The following is a 15,151-nucleotide window of genomic DNA, read 5'->3' on the forward strand; positions in this document are numbered from 1 at the left end:
GATAGGACCCTAGAAACAGCTGCCTTCAGAGAGTGGGATGTTCCCGGGTCATGGGACGCACACAGGGGCATATTTCAGATGGACCCTCAGGGAGGGTCTCTCAGAGGAGAGCCCTGAAAGATGAGAAGGCTCCAACTGTGATGGTGCCACAACAATGAAAAAGCAGCCAGCAGAGACAACAGCACACGTCAAGATCCGGAGGTGGTGCAGCAAGGAGGCTAGAGAGTGGCTGCAGTGAGAAGCCAGGGAGGGGGAAAGGGGCACGGGGCCCTCCTGAGCCGCCAGGAGGAGGGTGGGGTTTTTTTCGTGAGTGTGATGGGGAGCATGAGATCCACCCTGATTTACAGAGACCCTGGGCTGCTCTGAGAAGCCCATCCAGACCACACTAGTGTTAGCAGCTTTTTGTTTTTTTTTTTTTTTTTTTTTTTTTTATGAGGGAGGAAAGCAAAAACGGCAGGGCTGGGTTCTACCCTGGTCACCAGACGCCTCAGCCTCGCCTTCCTCAGGGCTGGGGGTCAATGGAGCCGGAGGAGGGCTTGGGTCACTGTCCGGCCATTGCGCAATAAGCAGGCTCACAGCTTCCTCTGACTCATCACCAGGGTTTAGGACGGATTGAGTTACTGCCTGGGTGTGGGGTGAATGGGGGTGAGTAGGATGAGCACTGGCTCTTCACCTCTGTTCTGTGGGCATGGCCCGGTTCGGTGACCTGATAACCCCTGCTACCTCCCAAATCTTTTTGATTTTTTTATTTTCTCTGCCTGGAAACTGGCTTGGTGCTGGCATGTATGTCAGTGATCAGAGTAACCAGCAATTTCGACCACTTATTATAAGCCAGGCACCTGACATGTATTAACATCATTTAAACCTTACAAACCCCTGGGGTTGAGGCTTGGCTCTGGCACTCAACTTGCTACAGACAGCTGCCATCTTGGTCTGTCTCTATTTCCTCTCCAATCTTACAGGATGGTGGCTGGAACTGGAAACCATATCTGTAGAACGCCCAGCTCTGCACCCGATTCACAGAAGCTGTAGTCTCAGTCAGTGCCAGAGACCAGAAAATGGACCTCAAATCGACTTCAGCAAAAAGGAGAATAAATTATTGGCTCATATAAATGGTAACGCCAGAGTGTTTGGCTTCAGGCATGGCCGGATCCAGGACCTCAGTGTCTCTCTACCTTTGGCTCTTTTTGCTCTGTATGGGGTCACTCTCTTGGGCCATCTCTCTTCAGGTGACCTCGGGAATGGCAAATTTGTGTTTTCTTTCAAACCAGCCATCCAAGCAAAAAGGATGCTTTTCTTTCTCGTGGTTCAAGCAAAAATTCCAGAACTGGATCTCATTGGATAAACAGGATCACATGCCTGCCCTGAACCAATCGTGAGAGCAAAGCAATGTGCTTTGCTGATTGGCAGACTTCCAAATTGGGATGGGGTATTTGTGGGGAGAGGGGGTAGTGAAGCCCACACATGGACTGAATGATGTGAGTTCATCCCCACATCATGGACTGAAAATTACAGAGTGTTCCATGAAGGGCAGTTGGTTGTTGGCACCCAAAAGGGGATGGCAGATGCTTGTTAGGGGAAAAGGTTAGAAGTCCACGAAAGTGCTCAAAACCATATGAACAAAAAGGATAAAATAAAGTAGTGGCAGTGCCCAGGAGACTCAAAATTAAAACCTATATAGAGGGGAGCCTGGGTGGCTTAGTTGGTTAAGTGTCTGATTCTTGGTTTCAGCTCAGGTCATGATCTCATGGTTCGTGGGTTCAAGCCCCCAATTAGGCTCTGTGCTGACAGCGCAGAGCTTGCTTGGGATTCTCTCTCCCCCTCTCTTCCCCTCCCCTGCTCACTCTCTATCTCTCTTTCTCTCAAAATAAATAAACTTAAAAAAAATCCTGTTTTATATATATTTAATACGGACAGTTCACTAAACTGTTGTAATGTGTAAATAAATGCGTGTTCAGAAAGTACTCATGTCCCTCTGTGATCACCACCAGCATCCCCTCCAGCCATCCCTTGCCCTAGTAAAAAGTACTTTTGTGCAATGAGAGCTGTCCCACTTTCCTCCAGCTGCCCCTCTTGGCTCCCGCCCTGTCCATGATGGGAAACTCCTGGAGCCTCCCGAATATAAACCTTTTGATATTGGTGTTTGTCGTCCCTCTGCTTGGGAAGGGACAGTTAGACGTCAGAACCTCTCATTTCCCTGGGTCACTCTTCTGCCAACTAGGAAGATCCTGTTACCCTTTTCACTGCTGGGTCTGGTCTGGGTGGGATTTCTGGACCTTTCCTTTAGCACTCCATGGCAAAGCTGCATTCCTTCAGTAAGACTAGACTGGAGGAATTTGCAGAGAGAGGCTGAAGCCCTGTAGTTCTGGTTCTTTGGGCTTAAGGATACAGAGAGTAGAAACTGGTCAAATGTAAGGTGATAGGGAAAGCAACGTGTTAAAGATGATGCCTGGGATTTTGGGCTGGGGGCTGAGCTCAAGGTTTAGGGCTCAGTTCAGACGCCCCCCTACTTCCCTGACAGTGGTGGCGGTAGGAGTCTCCCTCCCTAACATCAATATCCTGCCAGTCCATCGCTAGTTTTATTTTCCACATCACAATTATCTCCATCAGAAATGTTCTTGGGTCATTTATTGGCTATGTCGGTCCCCGCCCCCCCTCCCCCCAACTGCACACCCCATCAGGTCAGGGACCACGTCTGCTTGCTCCCGCCTTTTCCCCAGTGTGCCTGGCACATACAGGCTCTCAATAAATATTCGTAGAATGAATGAATGCATGAATGAGCAACTCCTTCAACTGGTCTCAAAGCTGAACTAGTTCGAGCCCCGGCAAGCCTCGGGGTGCTATCTGTCCTTATGGGTTGCTGGCCCCATCCTTGTAAACTGGAAGGGTTTGGGTTCGGCGGTCTCCTTCTTGGGGGCTCCAGCGCCTGGACCCGTCCCCGAACCATGCACGTCCGACAGCCAGGCGGCCGCTGTCCAGCGGGCCAGGAGTCTGCACACTACGCATGTGCTCAAATCCTACTCTTTCCGCACCGCCTCCCCCCCCCCCGCCCCGCCTCCTCTGTTGGACACGAACGCGCCGGAGGGGCGTGCGCATGCGCTCTCGCCCCCGCGCCGCGCGCTACTTCCATGCGCCTGCGCCGCACTCACGACCGCCAAGGCGCCTGCGCACTGCCCGCCGCCCGCGGGCCCAGCCGGCGCTTGCGCGGTGCCACTGGCGAGTGTTGGGAGGGGGGGTGAGGAGGTGGAGGAGGAGGAGGAGGAGGAGGTGGCGGCGAGAAGATGGCGACTTCGAACAATCCGCGGAAATTCAGCGAGAAGATCGCGCTGCACAACCAGAAGCAGGCAGAGGAGACGGCGGCCTTCGAGGAGGTCATGAAGGACCTGAGCCTGACGCGGGCCGCGCGGGTAAGGGGGCTGCCCGCGTCGACCCTTCGGGGCCGGGAAGGGAGGGAGGGGGCGCGTGTCCGGCGTGTGCACGGGGCGGGGGGCGCGCGCCGCGGGGGCGGGGCGCGCGCCGTGGGGCGGGGCTTGGCACAGCCGGAGGGTACAGGTGTCCCTACGCCCCGGGCATCGTGGGCGGGACAGGTGCCCCCACATCACCGATACCTGAAAGGGTGCAGGTGCCCCCACATCTATGCTACCTGGAGGTTGGGCTAGGTGTCACTACATCATTATTATCTGGAGGGGACAGGGGCCTCCACATCATTACTACCTGGAGGGAATAGGTGCCACCACATCATCGGTACCTGAGGAGGGACAGGTGTCCCTACATCCTTGCTACCTGAGGGGGACAGGTGCCTCCACATCACTGCTACCTAGGGGAGGCAGGAGGACACTGAGGTGTATGAACTGGGCGCTGCTTGCACGCATCATTGTTACCTGGGGAGGGGGATACGTGCTCCCACATCGTCGGTACCTGGTGTGGGACCAGTGCCCCCACATCATTGCCGCCTGAGGGGAACAGCTGCCCCGACATCATTGCTATCTGAAGGGACAGGTGTCTCTGCATCTTTGTCACCTGTGCCTTCACTCCCTGGGTGTTGGAGGAAGGACAGGTATATCCCCATTTGCAGACTGGAGGTGGGATCGGTACCTCTCTCTTTTGGGTTACCCGAGGGAAAGTTTTGTTGGCGTCCTCTCCTGTGGGGACCTGAGGGTGGTCAGGAAGGCAGATTGTGCTCCATTCTAGAGCTTGGAGTGGAGACAGCTACCCCTTCCCCATGTAGCCCATATGGTGGGGACCAGGTTGTGTTCCTCCCACTGAGACAAGAGACAGCTGGCCGTGGATGGCTCCTGGCCTGTCAGAACCAGGGTGGAGGGACAGTTCTTCCTCAGGTTGATGGGTGTGTGTGGCACGCAGGGGCAGACCAGGTTACTAACCTCACCTGGGAAGCCACTGCGGGCCCTGAGCAGGGTTGGAGCTGGAGGTCTGTCTTTTCTCCTGGGCCCGTTTCTCCGGCCCAATGACTGCACTGAGGTGCCAGTCTCCTCGGGCCTCAGTATCCTCTTTTGTCAAGGGTGCCTAGCAAGTCCTTCCTTCTGGTTCAAGGAGGAGAGCGCGCTTCGCACAGGTGACAGTAAGTCTCTGCTTCTTCCTGCAGAGTGGTGGGACCCTCCCCCTGTCCTGCACCCTGGGGCCTTGGGGAGGGTGTGGATGGGAGCTGCAGACCCCTATATAGCCGGTGTCCGTATTTGGCCTCCGATCTGACCGTCCCAGGCAGACATACCTCTGTGACATGAGCCTCAGTCTCTGATTCTTCAGGTGCAACTTTCGGGTCACGTTATTTACTAGTTAGTTGCTTGTCTCTCTGTGAGGTCGTGACTGTGTGGGCTGGAATGCGTATCTCTATTTCTGTGTATTTGTTTGGCACCTATTGATGGGGTGCCCACCATTGACCGGGTACTGCCTGTTCCTGCTCCAGCCACTTGTGCTTTTGCTTAGGATGTCGAAGAAGAGATGATTGGTGAATGAATGAATGAATGAATGAAGTCGAGCAAGCAAGCAAGCAAGCTTGCGCCTCGAGTGTCCCCATAAATCAGGGCTTCTGAGGGCAGGAGTGTCTACTTCATCGTGTCTCCAGCATGTAGCATGGGTTAGCATTCAGCTGTATGTAGTGTGGCAGGAAGAAGAAGGGGGTCACACAAGGCTGACGTCTGTCTTCATGATTGGAGGTCTGGGTTCTGTGTCGGGGTTGGGAATGTATTATTGTTGTTAAAAAGGTTTCTTTAAAATAACAGCTTTATTGATTCGTGTACTATATAATGCACTTGTTGGAAGCGTAAAAATCAGTGTTTTTTAGTGTATTTACAGAGTTGTGCAACCATCACCAGTGACGAATTCCAGAACATTTTCATCACCCTCAAAAGAATTCCCATCCCCACCAGCAGTCACTCCCCATTCCTCTCTCCCCCAGCCCCCCATTTTTCTCTCCCCCATCCCCTGGCAACCACCAGTCTGCTTTCTGTCTCTATGAATCTGCCTGTTCTGGACATTTCATATACATGGGATCATACGACATGTGGCCTTTTGTGTCTGGCTTTTTTCACTCAGCACGATAATTTCAAGGGTCATGCACATCGTAGCATATTATCAAAGAAACTTCATTGCTTTTAATGACTGAGTAATACTCCACTGACTAGGAGGGCCACATTTATTTTTCTGTCATCTATTGATGGATTTAGAAGAGATTTTTAAGATACGTGGATAGGAGTTCTCTCGGTCCTGGGAACCATTTGTCTCCCGCCTCCCTCTCTGTTGTCTTCTTTTACATTGGGAGTTGGGTATGAGCCCTGGGTGGAGGTGAGCTCACACTGGATTTTGTGAGACAGAGCGATGTTCTGTACTGGGGGCAATTCTGTCCCTCAGGGACATTGGGCAATGTCTGGAGACATTTGGGTCGTGTCGTCTGGGGGAGGAGGTGCTGCTGGCATCTAGTAGGTAAAGAAGGGATGCCATTCCGCACCTCAAAATTTGTGGATGTCCCCCACCACAGAGAGTGATCCAGCCCCAAATGGCAACAGTGCTTAGGCTAAAAATCCTTCAGTTTGGAGGAAAGGTTGAATGAGCAGGGGTGCAACCTTTGCACCTGGGCAGATAGAGTTCAAAGCTCTCTGCCCACCTGTATGGCTGTGCCATTTTGGACAGGCTGATGGCTTTTCCCACACCTGGGGCCAGGATGAGCAAAGTCTTTCCAACCCCGTTTGGCCATTGCATGTGACGAGTGGCGTATCTGCGGTGCCTGGTGCAGGCGAAGTGAACACACCTGATTCAGGCACCCCCTCTGCCCGGCCGTGGCTGCAGCCTTCCACATCGCCTTCCCCTGTGATAGATGCTGAAGTTTCACCTCTACGTGTGAACAGGTGGCACATGGCCGGTTTGGTACCTGCTCCTTCCCGTGAATTCTTTGACAGCATGTCCACTCTTGGAACGAGCAGGGCTACTTAAGTTCCCATGTGTCAGCCTACAGTCCTCGGTGATGGTAGGCATGTCAGTGTCGTGTGAAAGCAGGCATGCAGCCTTTTTGTATAAATCCATGCTGTCACCTCACCCGGGGACAGGGACCCCGAGGACCAGATTTGGTATTGGGATGGGGTGTGATGTCAGGGAGACCACTTTGAAATCGCAGGGTAGAGGGGTGGGTGCATGAGTATTCCATTCTTGTCCTCAGACTTGGGGCAGCCCGAGGTGCAGGGAGGGCGGTGGTGCTCTGCTGTGTGACTTTGGGCAGGTCTCTTAACCTCTCTGGGCCTCAGAATCCTGACCTGTAAAGTTGCAGCGGCACATTTCAGGGACTGTTCAGGGACCATCTCGGGTGCTGGGGAGCCGGCAGCATACGAGGCATGTGAGGGCCATGCTCTTGGGGGAGCGAGTGTGGTTTTAGGGGGGATAGGAGAATCCCTGCATATGAACAAAACATATGTTCTTGGAGAGAGGCAACAGAGTGATGTGCTAGTTCTGGCAAGGGTGGGGGGCTGACATCCTGGTGGTGAGATGGAGCCCCTCACACTGGGGAAGAGTTCCCCAGGTGGGGGACAGGCAGGTGCAGAGGCCCTGAAGTGGGAAGGGCTTGGTGAGGTTGAGAGAACACGTGAGAAGACTGGGAGGCTGGCATGTAGAGAGAACAAGAGTCGAGGTGAGGTACGAGTGGCTTGTCGAGCCCTGGATTTCACCAAGGGAGGGGCCCTGGGGGGGTTTGTGATGGTGAATGGCGAGCCTTTGCTTATTGAGGTGCAATTCCCGGTGCGTTCGGTTTACTCCCTTAAAGCATACTATTCAGGGGTTTTGGGTATGTTCACAGAGTTGTGCAGCCGTCGCCAGTCAACTTGGGAACATTTCCATCACTCCGGCAGGAAACCCCATGCCCCCTCCCCCAGCCCCTGGCAACCACTAATCTGCTTTCCGTCTCTATGGATTTGTGTGTTCTGGACTTTTTATGTAAATGGAATCACACAAGGTGTGGCCTTTTGTGTCTGGCTTCTTTGACTCGGCACGATGTTTTCAAGGTTCATCCACATTGTTGTGTGTGTCAGTGCTTCATTCCTTTTATAAAAATTGTGGTAAAATACACAGGCCATAAAATTTACCACCTTCACCCTTTTTGTGCCTACAGCTCAGCGGCATTAAGTACATCCACCATGTTGGGCCTGTGTGTCGTTTCCTTTTTAAGGCTGAATAATACTCCATTTGGTGGCTCCGCTCCTTTCCGTATATCCATTCATCCATCAAGGGACGTTTGGGTTGTTTCCGCCTTTTGGCCATTGTGGGTATCGCTGTCGCGGACATACGCGCCCGGGAGCTTGTGTGGCTGCGGGTCTTCTCCCTTGAGTGTGTACCAAGGAACGGAGGTGCTTGGCCGAAGAGTAACTCCCCGCTTCACCGTTCGAGGACTCTTCGTGTCTCACAAAGATGGCTGTGAGCTGAACGGGCAAGGGCCGTGAGACGGGAAGCAGGCAGCTGGTGCGAGGCTGCTTAAGCACCTACGTCGGGGACTGGGGAGAGGTGACTTGGGCAAGGAGGTGTCTGTGGCAGTGACCAGGATCGGTGGCTTTTGGTGATGCTTCGGCAACAGAGCCGTCTGAATGTGCGGGTAGATCTCGTGGCTGGGGCGAGGGGAAGGAACAGGGTGTGTCACCTGCCTGCCCGGGACTCGGGACACAGCAGGCTCTGCGTGTGACTGATCACTGAGCATCCCAGGGAGCAGCACCTGGGCCAGAGAAAGCCCACGCGCCAAGCAGTCCGTGGCGGCCCAGCCAGGGCTGCCGGTTATGGCTGCACCGAAGGAGGGTGTTCTCCTGGCCCTACCCTGTTATGGGGGTGGCTCTGCACAGGCTGGAGGAAAACGGGTCCCTGGGCGGCAGGCATAGCGCAGCGGTGGCTCGGGTTAGCTGAGCGTGAAGGCCGCCCCCGGTCCTGGCCCCAGTCCTGGCTTTGGCACTGTTTGCCTCTGTGCCGGCTGCTTCAAGTGTCTGGTGCCATCTGCAGCCTCAACACACACGCACGCAGGACTCCCCGAGCTGCTCTGTTTGAGAGGATGGAGTGAGCCATCTCCCGCCCCCAGAAAGCCCCAGCAGTCTCCTGCTCTCCAGGTTGTGAGCTGCACACTGAGTTGAACAGGATAGGGGCCTCTAAAACGATTTGCCCACGTCCTGCCCCCCAGAACCTGTGGCTGTGGCCTTATTTGGAAAAGACGTGGATGAAATCAGGGTAAGGAACTCGAGATGAGATCATACTGGATTTAGGGTGGTCCTAAATCTAGTGACTGGTGTTTTCATAAGAGGAGAACACACAGGCGCATACGAGAGAAGGCCATGTGATGACGGAGGCAGAGCCGGGAGTGCTGCACCCGTGAGCCGAGGATGCCTGGAGCCCCCAGGAGCTGGAAGAGACCAAGGAAGATCCTCCCCTAGAGCCTCTGGAAGGAATGCGACCCTGCTGACACTTAGATTTCAGACGTGTGGTCTCCAGAACTGTGAGGGAATAAAGTCCTGTTGTTTTACACTTCTCGGTTTGTGGTCGTTTGTGACGGCGGCCCCAGGTCACTCTCTCCCCTGGCTAAGGCAGAGTCTGGGTGCCTTGCTGAAACCACCTTGGGACAGTGGGCCTGGGGGCTGTCTGCAGATGCACACATCTGTCCTTCTCTGGCCCACTGGCACAGGCCGTGTGGCCTAGAGTGCACCCTTCAGTCGTCTGTCATCAGGAACTGGAGACCCACAGTCCGTCGCTGGCCCCCAGGCCAGTGGTGACTGAACCAGAGGGATAACACCAGGAGCAAGGCCCGGGGGCGAGATGAGTATTTGGGTTGTATCCTAAGGCAGTGGGTAGAGTTTGCCCTCTGCACCCTTGGTTCCTGATCCCTGCCTGGCACCATGTGGCCTTTACTCACTCCCTGATCCTTGATGCTCAGCCCCCCTCAGAGAGGAGGTGTCGTCTTCCCCATTGTGCAGATGGGGAAACTGAGGCCCAGAGTGGTGTCCTAGCTGGGAAGTAGAGTTGCTGCTCAGCCCTGAGACAATCACACAGAACGTGTCCAAAGCAAGGAATTAAAACCATAAACTAGAACCTTCTGTCGCTTGCCAGAGCATGCTTGGTCCCACTTGGGTCTTGGCTTCTCTGAGATGTGATTGTTTCTGCAGCTAAACCCACGTTCCTCTGGCGGCTTAGACCCGGGAATACATGTTTTCTGTCATTAACTATTGTTGTTACAGAAGTGGTGGCTCTGGGGTGCATCACATGCCCCTTTGTGTGTGACTGGTGGCTCTTCTCCCTATGAAAGTCATTTCCTAGATCAGGCTGGGAGCTGCAGTCTCCACAGCCTGCAAGAGACCAGCTTTTAAGTTGTCATTTGAAAGGAGGGAGCCCCAGCCTCGTTTCCAGCCTTTCCATGCGTGCTTCCCACAGGTGACTGTTGAGTGTCCCCCACTAGCCTGAGGTCCTGGGCAGAGAACCCTTCCCAGAGCTCATGCCCGGTCCCAGACACCCCTGGTTCCATGCACACTACAGGTCCAGAAAGTCCTCCTGGATTCCCCAGAACAGGTGGACCCTGCCACAGCACCCTGTCACCACCTGCCACCACCTGCTGAATCAATACACATGGCAGTTCCGCTCCTGAGCATGTGCCCGCACAGTGAAAATGGGCTCAAGCAAACACCTGCTGGGCAAGAGGAGCGTGTGACTGGCTGAGGGACAGGATGAGAGCTGAGGGCTTAGTCCCGAAGATACCTGCTCACTTCCTTGACTGACTCATGGTTAGAAATCTGTGTTTTGTGGCTTCCCAGCACCCAGCAGCAAACATAAAATCAAAACGACTTTCTCCAAGGAGTCCAGCCCTCCCTTTGTTGACCCTGTCAACACCTGGGGAAAGTAGATATAATCAGTTTTCTTCTATTTAATGTAGAATGCTAGTGGGGACCCGCTGAATTGATTTTTTAACCTGCCAACCCAGGGATCAGTAAGCTGCGCTTGTTTTTGTAAATAAAGTTTTATTAGAACACGACCACGCCCATTCGTTTATGTCTCATCTGTGGCAGAGTTGAGTCATTTTGACGGAGACCACCCGGTCTGCAGAGGCGACAATATGTACCGTCTGGCGCTTCGTAGAAGGAGTTTGCGGGCCCCAGGACAATGGGTTTGTCCTGCAGTTTGAGACCTGCTGACTTAGAGCAACAGGGAAGGTTGGGAAGATGGTGGGCGGTTGTTCTCTCACTTTCCGGGGCCCCTGAACCACCTTGGAGATGAAGGATGCAAACTCCTGGACTCCTCCCAGATTCTGCTTCTGAAGATCCACTGTGGGAGCCTGAATTCTGAGTGGGGACCTGAAGACCTTGTCGTGCAGGCCTTTCCAAGAGGCCTGTGCACTGTGGTCACCAGGGCTGTGCCAAGCAGAGGGAGAGGGCCAGCCTTGGTCAGGGGAGTGAACCAGCTGTCTGGCGGTAGGTTGGTGGCACGGTGGTATCTGTTGGTGCATAGAGCCAAGGAAAGTGTTCCACTGTCACTGTTCCTAAAGCTGGCCAGGGGTACAGTGCAAAGTGACTCCTGTCCTTGCAGTGGGCCTTCTGGTCCTGGTTGGAATTAATTAGATTTCTCTGGGTCAGAGCTGGGCCATTGCAGGTATTGTGGGAGGCTAAGTGTCAGCCCTTTTCTGCTGCTTTCTGTGTTGGGGGCTTTCTGGTTTCTGGTGCTGGGGGCTTTCTGTTTCTGCAGGCTCAGGGGTCAGGATTCAGAGTACTTGGTGCTAGGGAGTTTTTTCAAATGGGACCCTCTGGAAAATGCCGTGGTGATGTCAGGGGTGGGATGTGGCCTGGAAGCATCAAAGATGCGTGGTACCTACCGGGTGCTCACCCCATCCATTTCTGCCTCCAGGGGCATTTGGCAGCATCTGGGGATGTTTTTGGTTGTCAGGACTTAGAGCCGGAGGATGCTATGCTATTGGTGTCTGGTGGGTGGAGTGGGGATGCTGCTCAACACCCTGCAGTGCCCTGACAGCCCCACCCCACCTGTGGTGCCCCCCCAACCCCGACAGCCCCTTCCCAGAGGATAATCTGGCTCCAGGTGTCTGCGGTGCTAAGGCTGAGCAACCCTGCTATTGCAGCCCTCGATATGCTGGGGTTGTGCGGGCGCAGAAGGGCTGGGTGGAGCCCCGGTTCCGTGAGATACGAGCGTCAAGCCTGGCAACAGGTAACAACACCCCCGGGCAGCGATGGTATCCTCCCCAGTTTCTAGAGGGGGAGACTGAGGCTTGGAGAATGTCACAGAGCATTAGAAACAGGTGAGTTGGGGTTCGATCCGAGTTGGACTAACCCAGTGTCCTGTATGTTTTCTTTCTTTTCACGCTGCTCTGGGAGTTTGCCAGCCGGTCAGGGTGGAGCAGAGCCTTCCGGGCTCCTAGAACCCTGTGCTCTAGGAGCATAGACTTTCATGGGCAGAGCAGCGGCGAGGGAGGTGGGGCAGGTGGTGGAGAGCCCTGGGCCAGACCCTGCATGTGGGCCATGGGGAGCCATGGAAGGTTCCAGCAGGATGACAACATGAGTGACAGGAAGATGCAGGGAGTGGCAGGAGCCAGACTTGCTAGAGCCCACGTGTGTATGGCCAGTGGGTTGTTGCAGTAACCCACGAGAAAGAGCTGCTGCTTTTCCTGTTGCAGATATGAGAAGCTGGTGGGAGAGGCGATATGGCTCACTGTGTGTGGAGGGGCCAGGTTTGAACCCATGCCTGATTCTGGGGCTCATGTTTTTCTTAACGTAGGCATAGAGGGACCCTTTTGTGTGCTGGACTTTAGTTCATATCCATCTGTTGAGGATCATGAAGGTTGTCCCTGGGTTTTTGCAAACCAGACATTCGTTGCATTTGTCCCCGTGCATGCACGCGCCGGGTGTGGCCTCACCTGTGTGTCCTTACCTGTGTGTCCTTGTGCTCCATAACAGGGAGGGGGTATGCAGCAGCTTAGGGTGGGCCATGGTGAGGACAAAGGGAGGGCTGATTTGGGACATGTAGGGGGTAATAGTGACAGAGCTAATCAGGAGGTCAGAGGAAGGAGGGCAAGGTGGGGCTCACTGTGATGGGGGAACCAGAGAGAACCAGGGGTGGGGGTGGGAGAGTCCTGTTTTGCTTTGGAGCTCATGGGATGGAATGGCCCCCTGTTTCTGGCTGGGGTGTCTCTCACCCCCTCTCCTTCCTCCTGCTACCACATCCAGCCCAATGCCAGAGGTGGGTGCCCAGGCCCGGCTGGGCATAGCCATGGTGCTGCCGGTCGGATGGGGGTCCAGGTGCACAAACAAGGAAGCCACTGCCTGCCTCACGGGCCAAGGACATAGAGAGAGTCAATATTTATTATTTGCCAAATGGAAACAAAGTACAGAAAATGTGGGGGGATTCTGTAGCACCTGGTGCCAAGCCCAGGGCTTGGCTTCTCCTTGCTTCCTTCTGGGTGAGCTTAGATCTGGGTGAGTTTCCTCTGTGCTCTACTTCCTCTCTGTGAAGCAGAGGTCACGGGGGTCTCTGGTCGCTCTGTGGTCAGATTTAGGTTAACGCACGTAAGGCATCCACAATCGGGCCAGTACATAGATGCTCACTGCGTGGTCGCTGCTGCTGAGCTCCTGGAGGTGTGTGCACAGTGAACGCATGGGGGCGCTCAGCGGGCACTTTTCAGGCGGCGGGTGTTCAGCAGGCACACTGTGTGTACTTAGCAGGTGCTCAGCAGGTACCTGGCAGCAGGCACATAGTGGACTCTTGGTGGGCACACCACAGACACTCAGCAGGCATTTAGCATGCACACAATAAGTACTCAAGCAAGCATTCAGCAGGCACACAGTATGTGTTCAGCAAGCATTCAGCAGGAATTCAGCAGGCACACGGGATATGCTCAGCAGATACTCAGCAGGCACGTAGTGGGCATTCAGCAGGTGCTAAGCAGACACTGGACTGTGACTTCCTTGAGGGCGGGCCTGTCTCCAGTTCATTCTGGAATTGCCTAGGTGCAAGCATCCTTTAAAAGGGCCGACTTCCCACCACACAGTCAGGCTTACCCTCCTTAAATACCAAGAATGTGTTGTGTCTTCCTGTTATCAATCTGGAACACACAACGTGGTGCCGAGGGGTCAAGGACCCAGGTGGGGGGAACATGGTGGTCTTTCTGGAGCTTCAGTCTGCCTGAACAACTTCAGGGAGAAGGTTGGAGTATTGACCATGCGTGGTGTATTATGGGATGGACTGCAGACGCATGTGGGCTTGGGGCCAGTGGGCCTGGGGCAGCATGATGCCCTGGGAAACAGCATTAAGAAGTGTCAAGGTTGCCCAGTGAGGTCTCCCTGCAGTGGCCACAGTTTGGACTGGAAGGTCCATTGCTCCAGTCAGTGTGTATGGAGCACCTACCTGGTGTTGTGTTGTGGGGATGCCTTGCTGAACAAGTCACAGGAAACAGTGGCCAGCTGGTCCCCAGCCCTGAGGTCATGGCTCTAAGAGAGTGAAATGGGGTGGGCACCCTTTGGGGGAGGCGATGTTTGAACTGAGCCCGGGGGATGAGGACCAGCCATGGGAATGGAGACCCTGAAGCTTGTCATAGAGGGGAATCCTGACCTGATCGAGCTCAGGGAATGCTACCTTGTGGGCCCTGGTCAGGGTCTGGTAGTGGGGTGTTCTAGGAAGGTTTTAAGCAGGGCTGTGATGTGAGATGTAGGTTTAGCAAAGATTCCTCTGACTGCCATATGAGGGGTTGCAGGGACATGAGAGGAGACTGGGGCAGGAGTCTCCTCCCTCCACACCCCCGCCCCCCAGAGGTCATGGGTGCTAGATTCATTACAAACCAGGACTTGCTGACTTGGCAGATGTTCTTTCATCTAAGAATCAGGAATCTGATTCCCCAGGCAGATGATGAGGTGGGGGGGGGGGGGGCGGTATATTAAATAGCCTTGACTTTGTGCTCTGGTGGCCCCTGTACTGAGGAAAGGCATTTTTGCAAGAGACCCGGAGTCCTAATTTCATACGTAAATTCCTCTTTCTCTGTGGTCCTAGCTTGACACCCCACTGGTCATGGGAGCTTCAACCCAAAGCTGGGGTGTGGAATTCTGTCTAGAGAGGTGAGTCTCTGCCTGGAAGGACAGACTTCCTGAGTCAGCTAGTGGACCAGCACTCATTCCCAGATACAGCCTAAATGCTCCATGGTCTCTCCCTCATTACCTAGGGCTCCCTGTCCAGGGGTGGAGTCCCTTGAGAACTTTTGCAGCCTGCCTTCCCTGCTGCTGTGCTTGCAGGGAAGCTCTCCGCCACACCTTTTTTTCCCTTAAAAAAAAAAAAAATCATTTATGTCTGAAAACTGATGAAAATTGAAAACAGAAAACCTAAAGCACTTCCTGTTTCTTCCGTGCATCTGACACAGCTCACCTGGGCGCAGGGGGGGTGGGGGGCGGGGGGGGGGGGGGACTGCCAGCTGGTCATTTGCCTGGAAATCTCTGGGAGGAAGTGTCAGCCCAGCCAGGCAGAGTGCCTGGGGCTAGTTCTGCAGGGCCAGCCAGTCCTCGGACCCGAGGGCTGGGGACGTGGGGCGGCAGAGCATGTCTCGCAAAGGGGTCACTGTGTCCACGCCCAGCCTGGCTAAAAAGCTTTTCTCAGTAAGTTCAGTGTTTCTCAAGTAACTGAAGAGACCAGCTCCTGCTGC

At 54.4% G+C, this 15,151-nt stretch overlaps 1 protein-coding gene across 2 annotated transcripts in view; it reads left to right on the top strand.

The window, feature by feature from the left end:
* The first annotated feature begins 3,235 nt into the window (after positions 1 to 3,235).
* CRTC1 (CREB regulated transcription coactivator 1) overlaps positions 3,236 to 15,151 on the top strand; it is a 71,094-nt gene continuing 59,178 nt past the window's right edge. For both annotated transcript variants that reach the window (XM_049640286.1, XM_049640287.1), the window contains exon 1: positions 3,236 to 3,407. In XM_049640286.1, the coding sequence (XP_049496243.1) occupies positions 3,282 to 3,407 (126 nt within the window). In that variant the 5' untranslated portion in view covers positions 3,236 to 3,281. The remainder of the gene's footprint in view (positions 3,408 to 15,151) is intronic.

The sequence above is a fragment of the Panthera uncia genome, chromosome A2, assembly GCF_023721935.1.
Source record: "Panthera uncia isolate 11264 chromosome A2, Puncia_PCG_1.0, whole genome shotgun sequence".
NCBI lineage: Eukaryota > Metazoa > Chordata > Mammalia > Carnivora > Felidae > Panthera > Panthera uncia.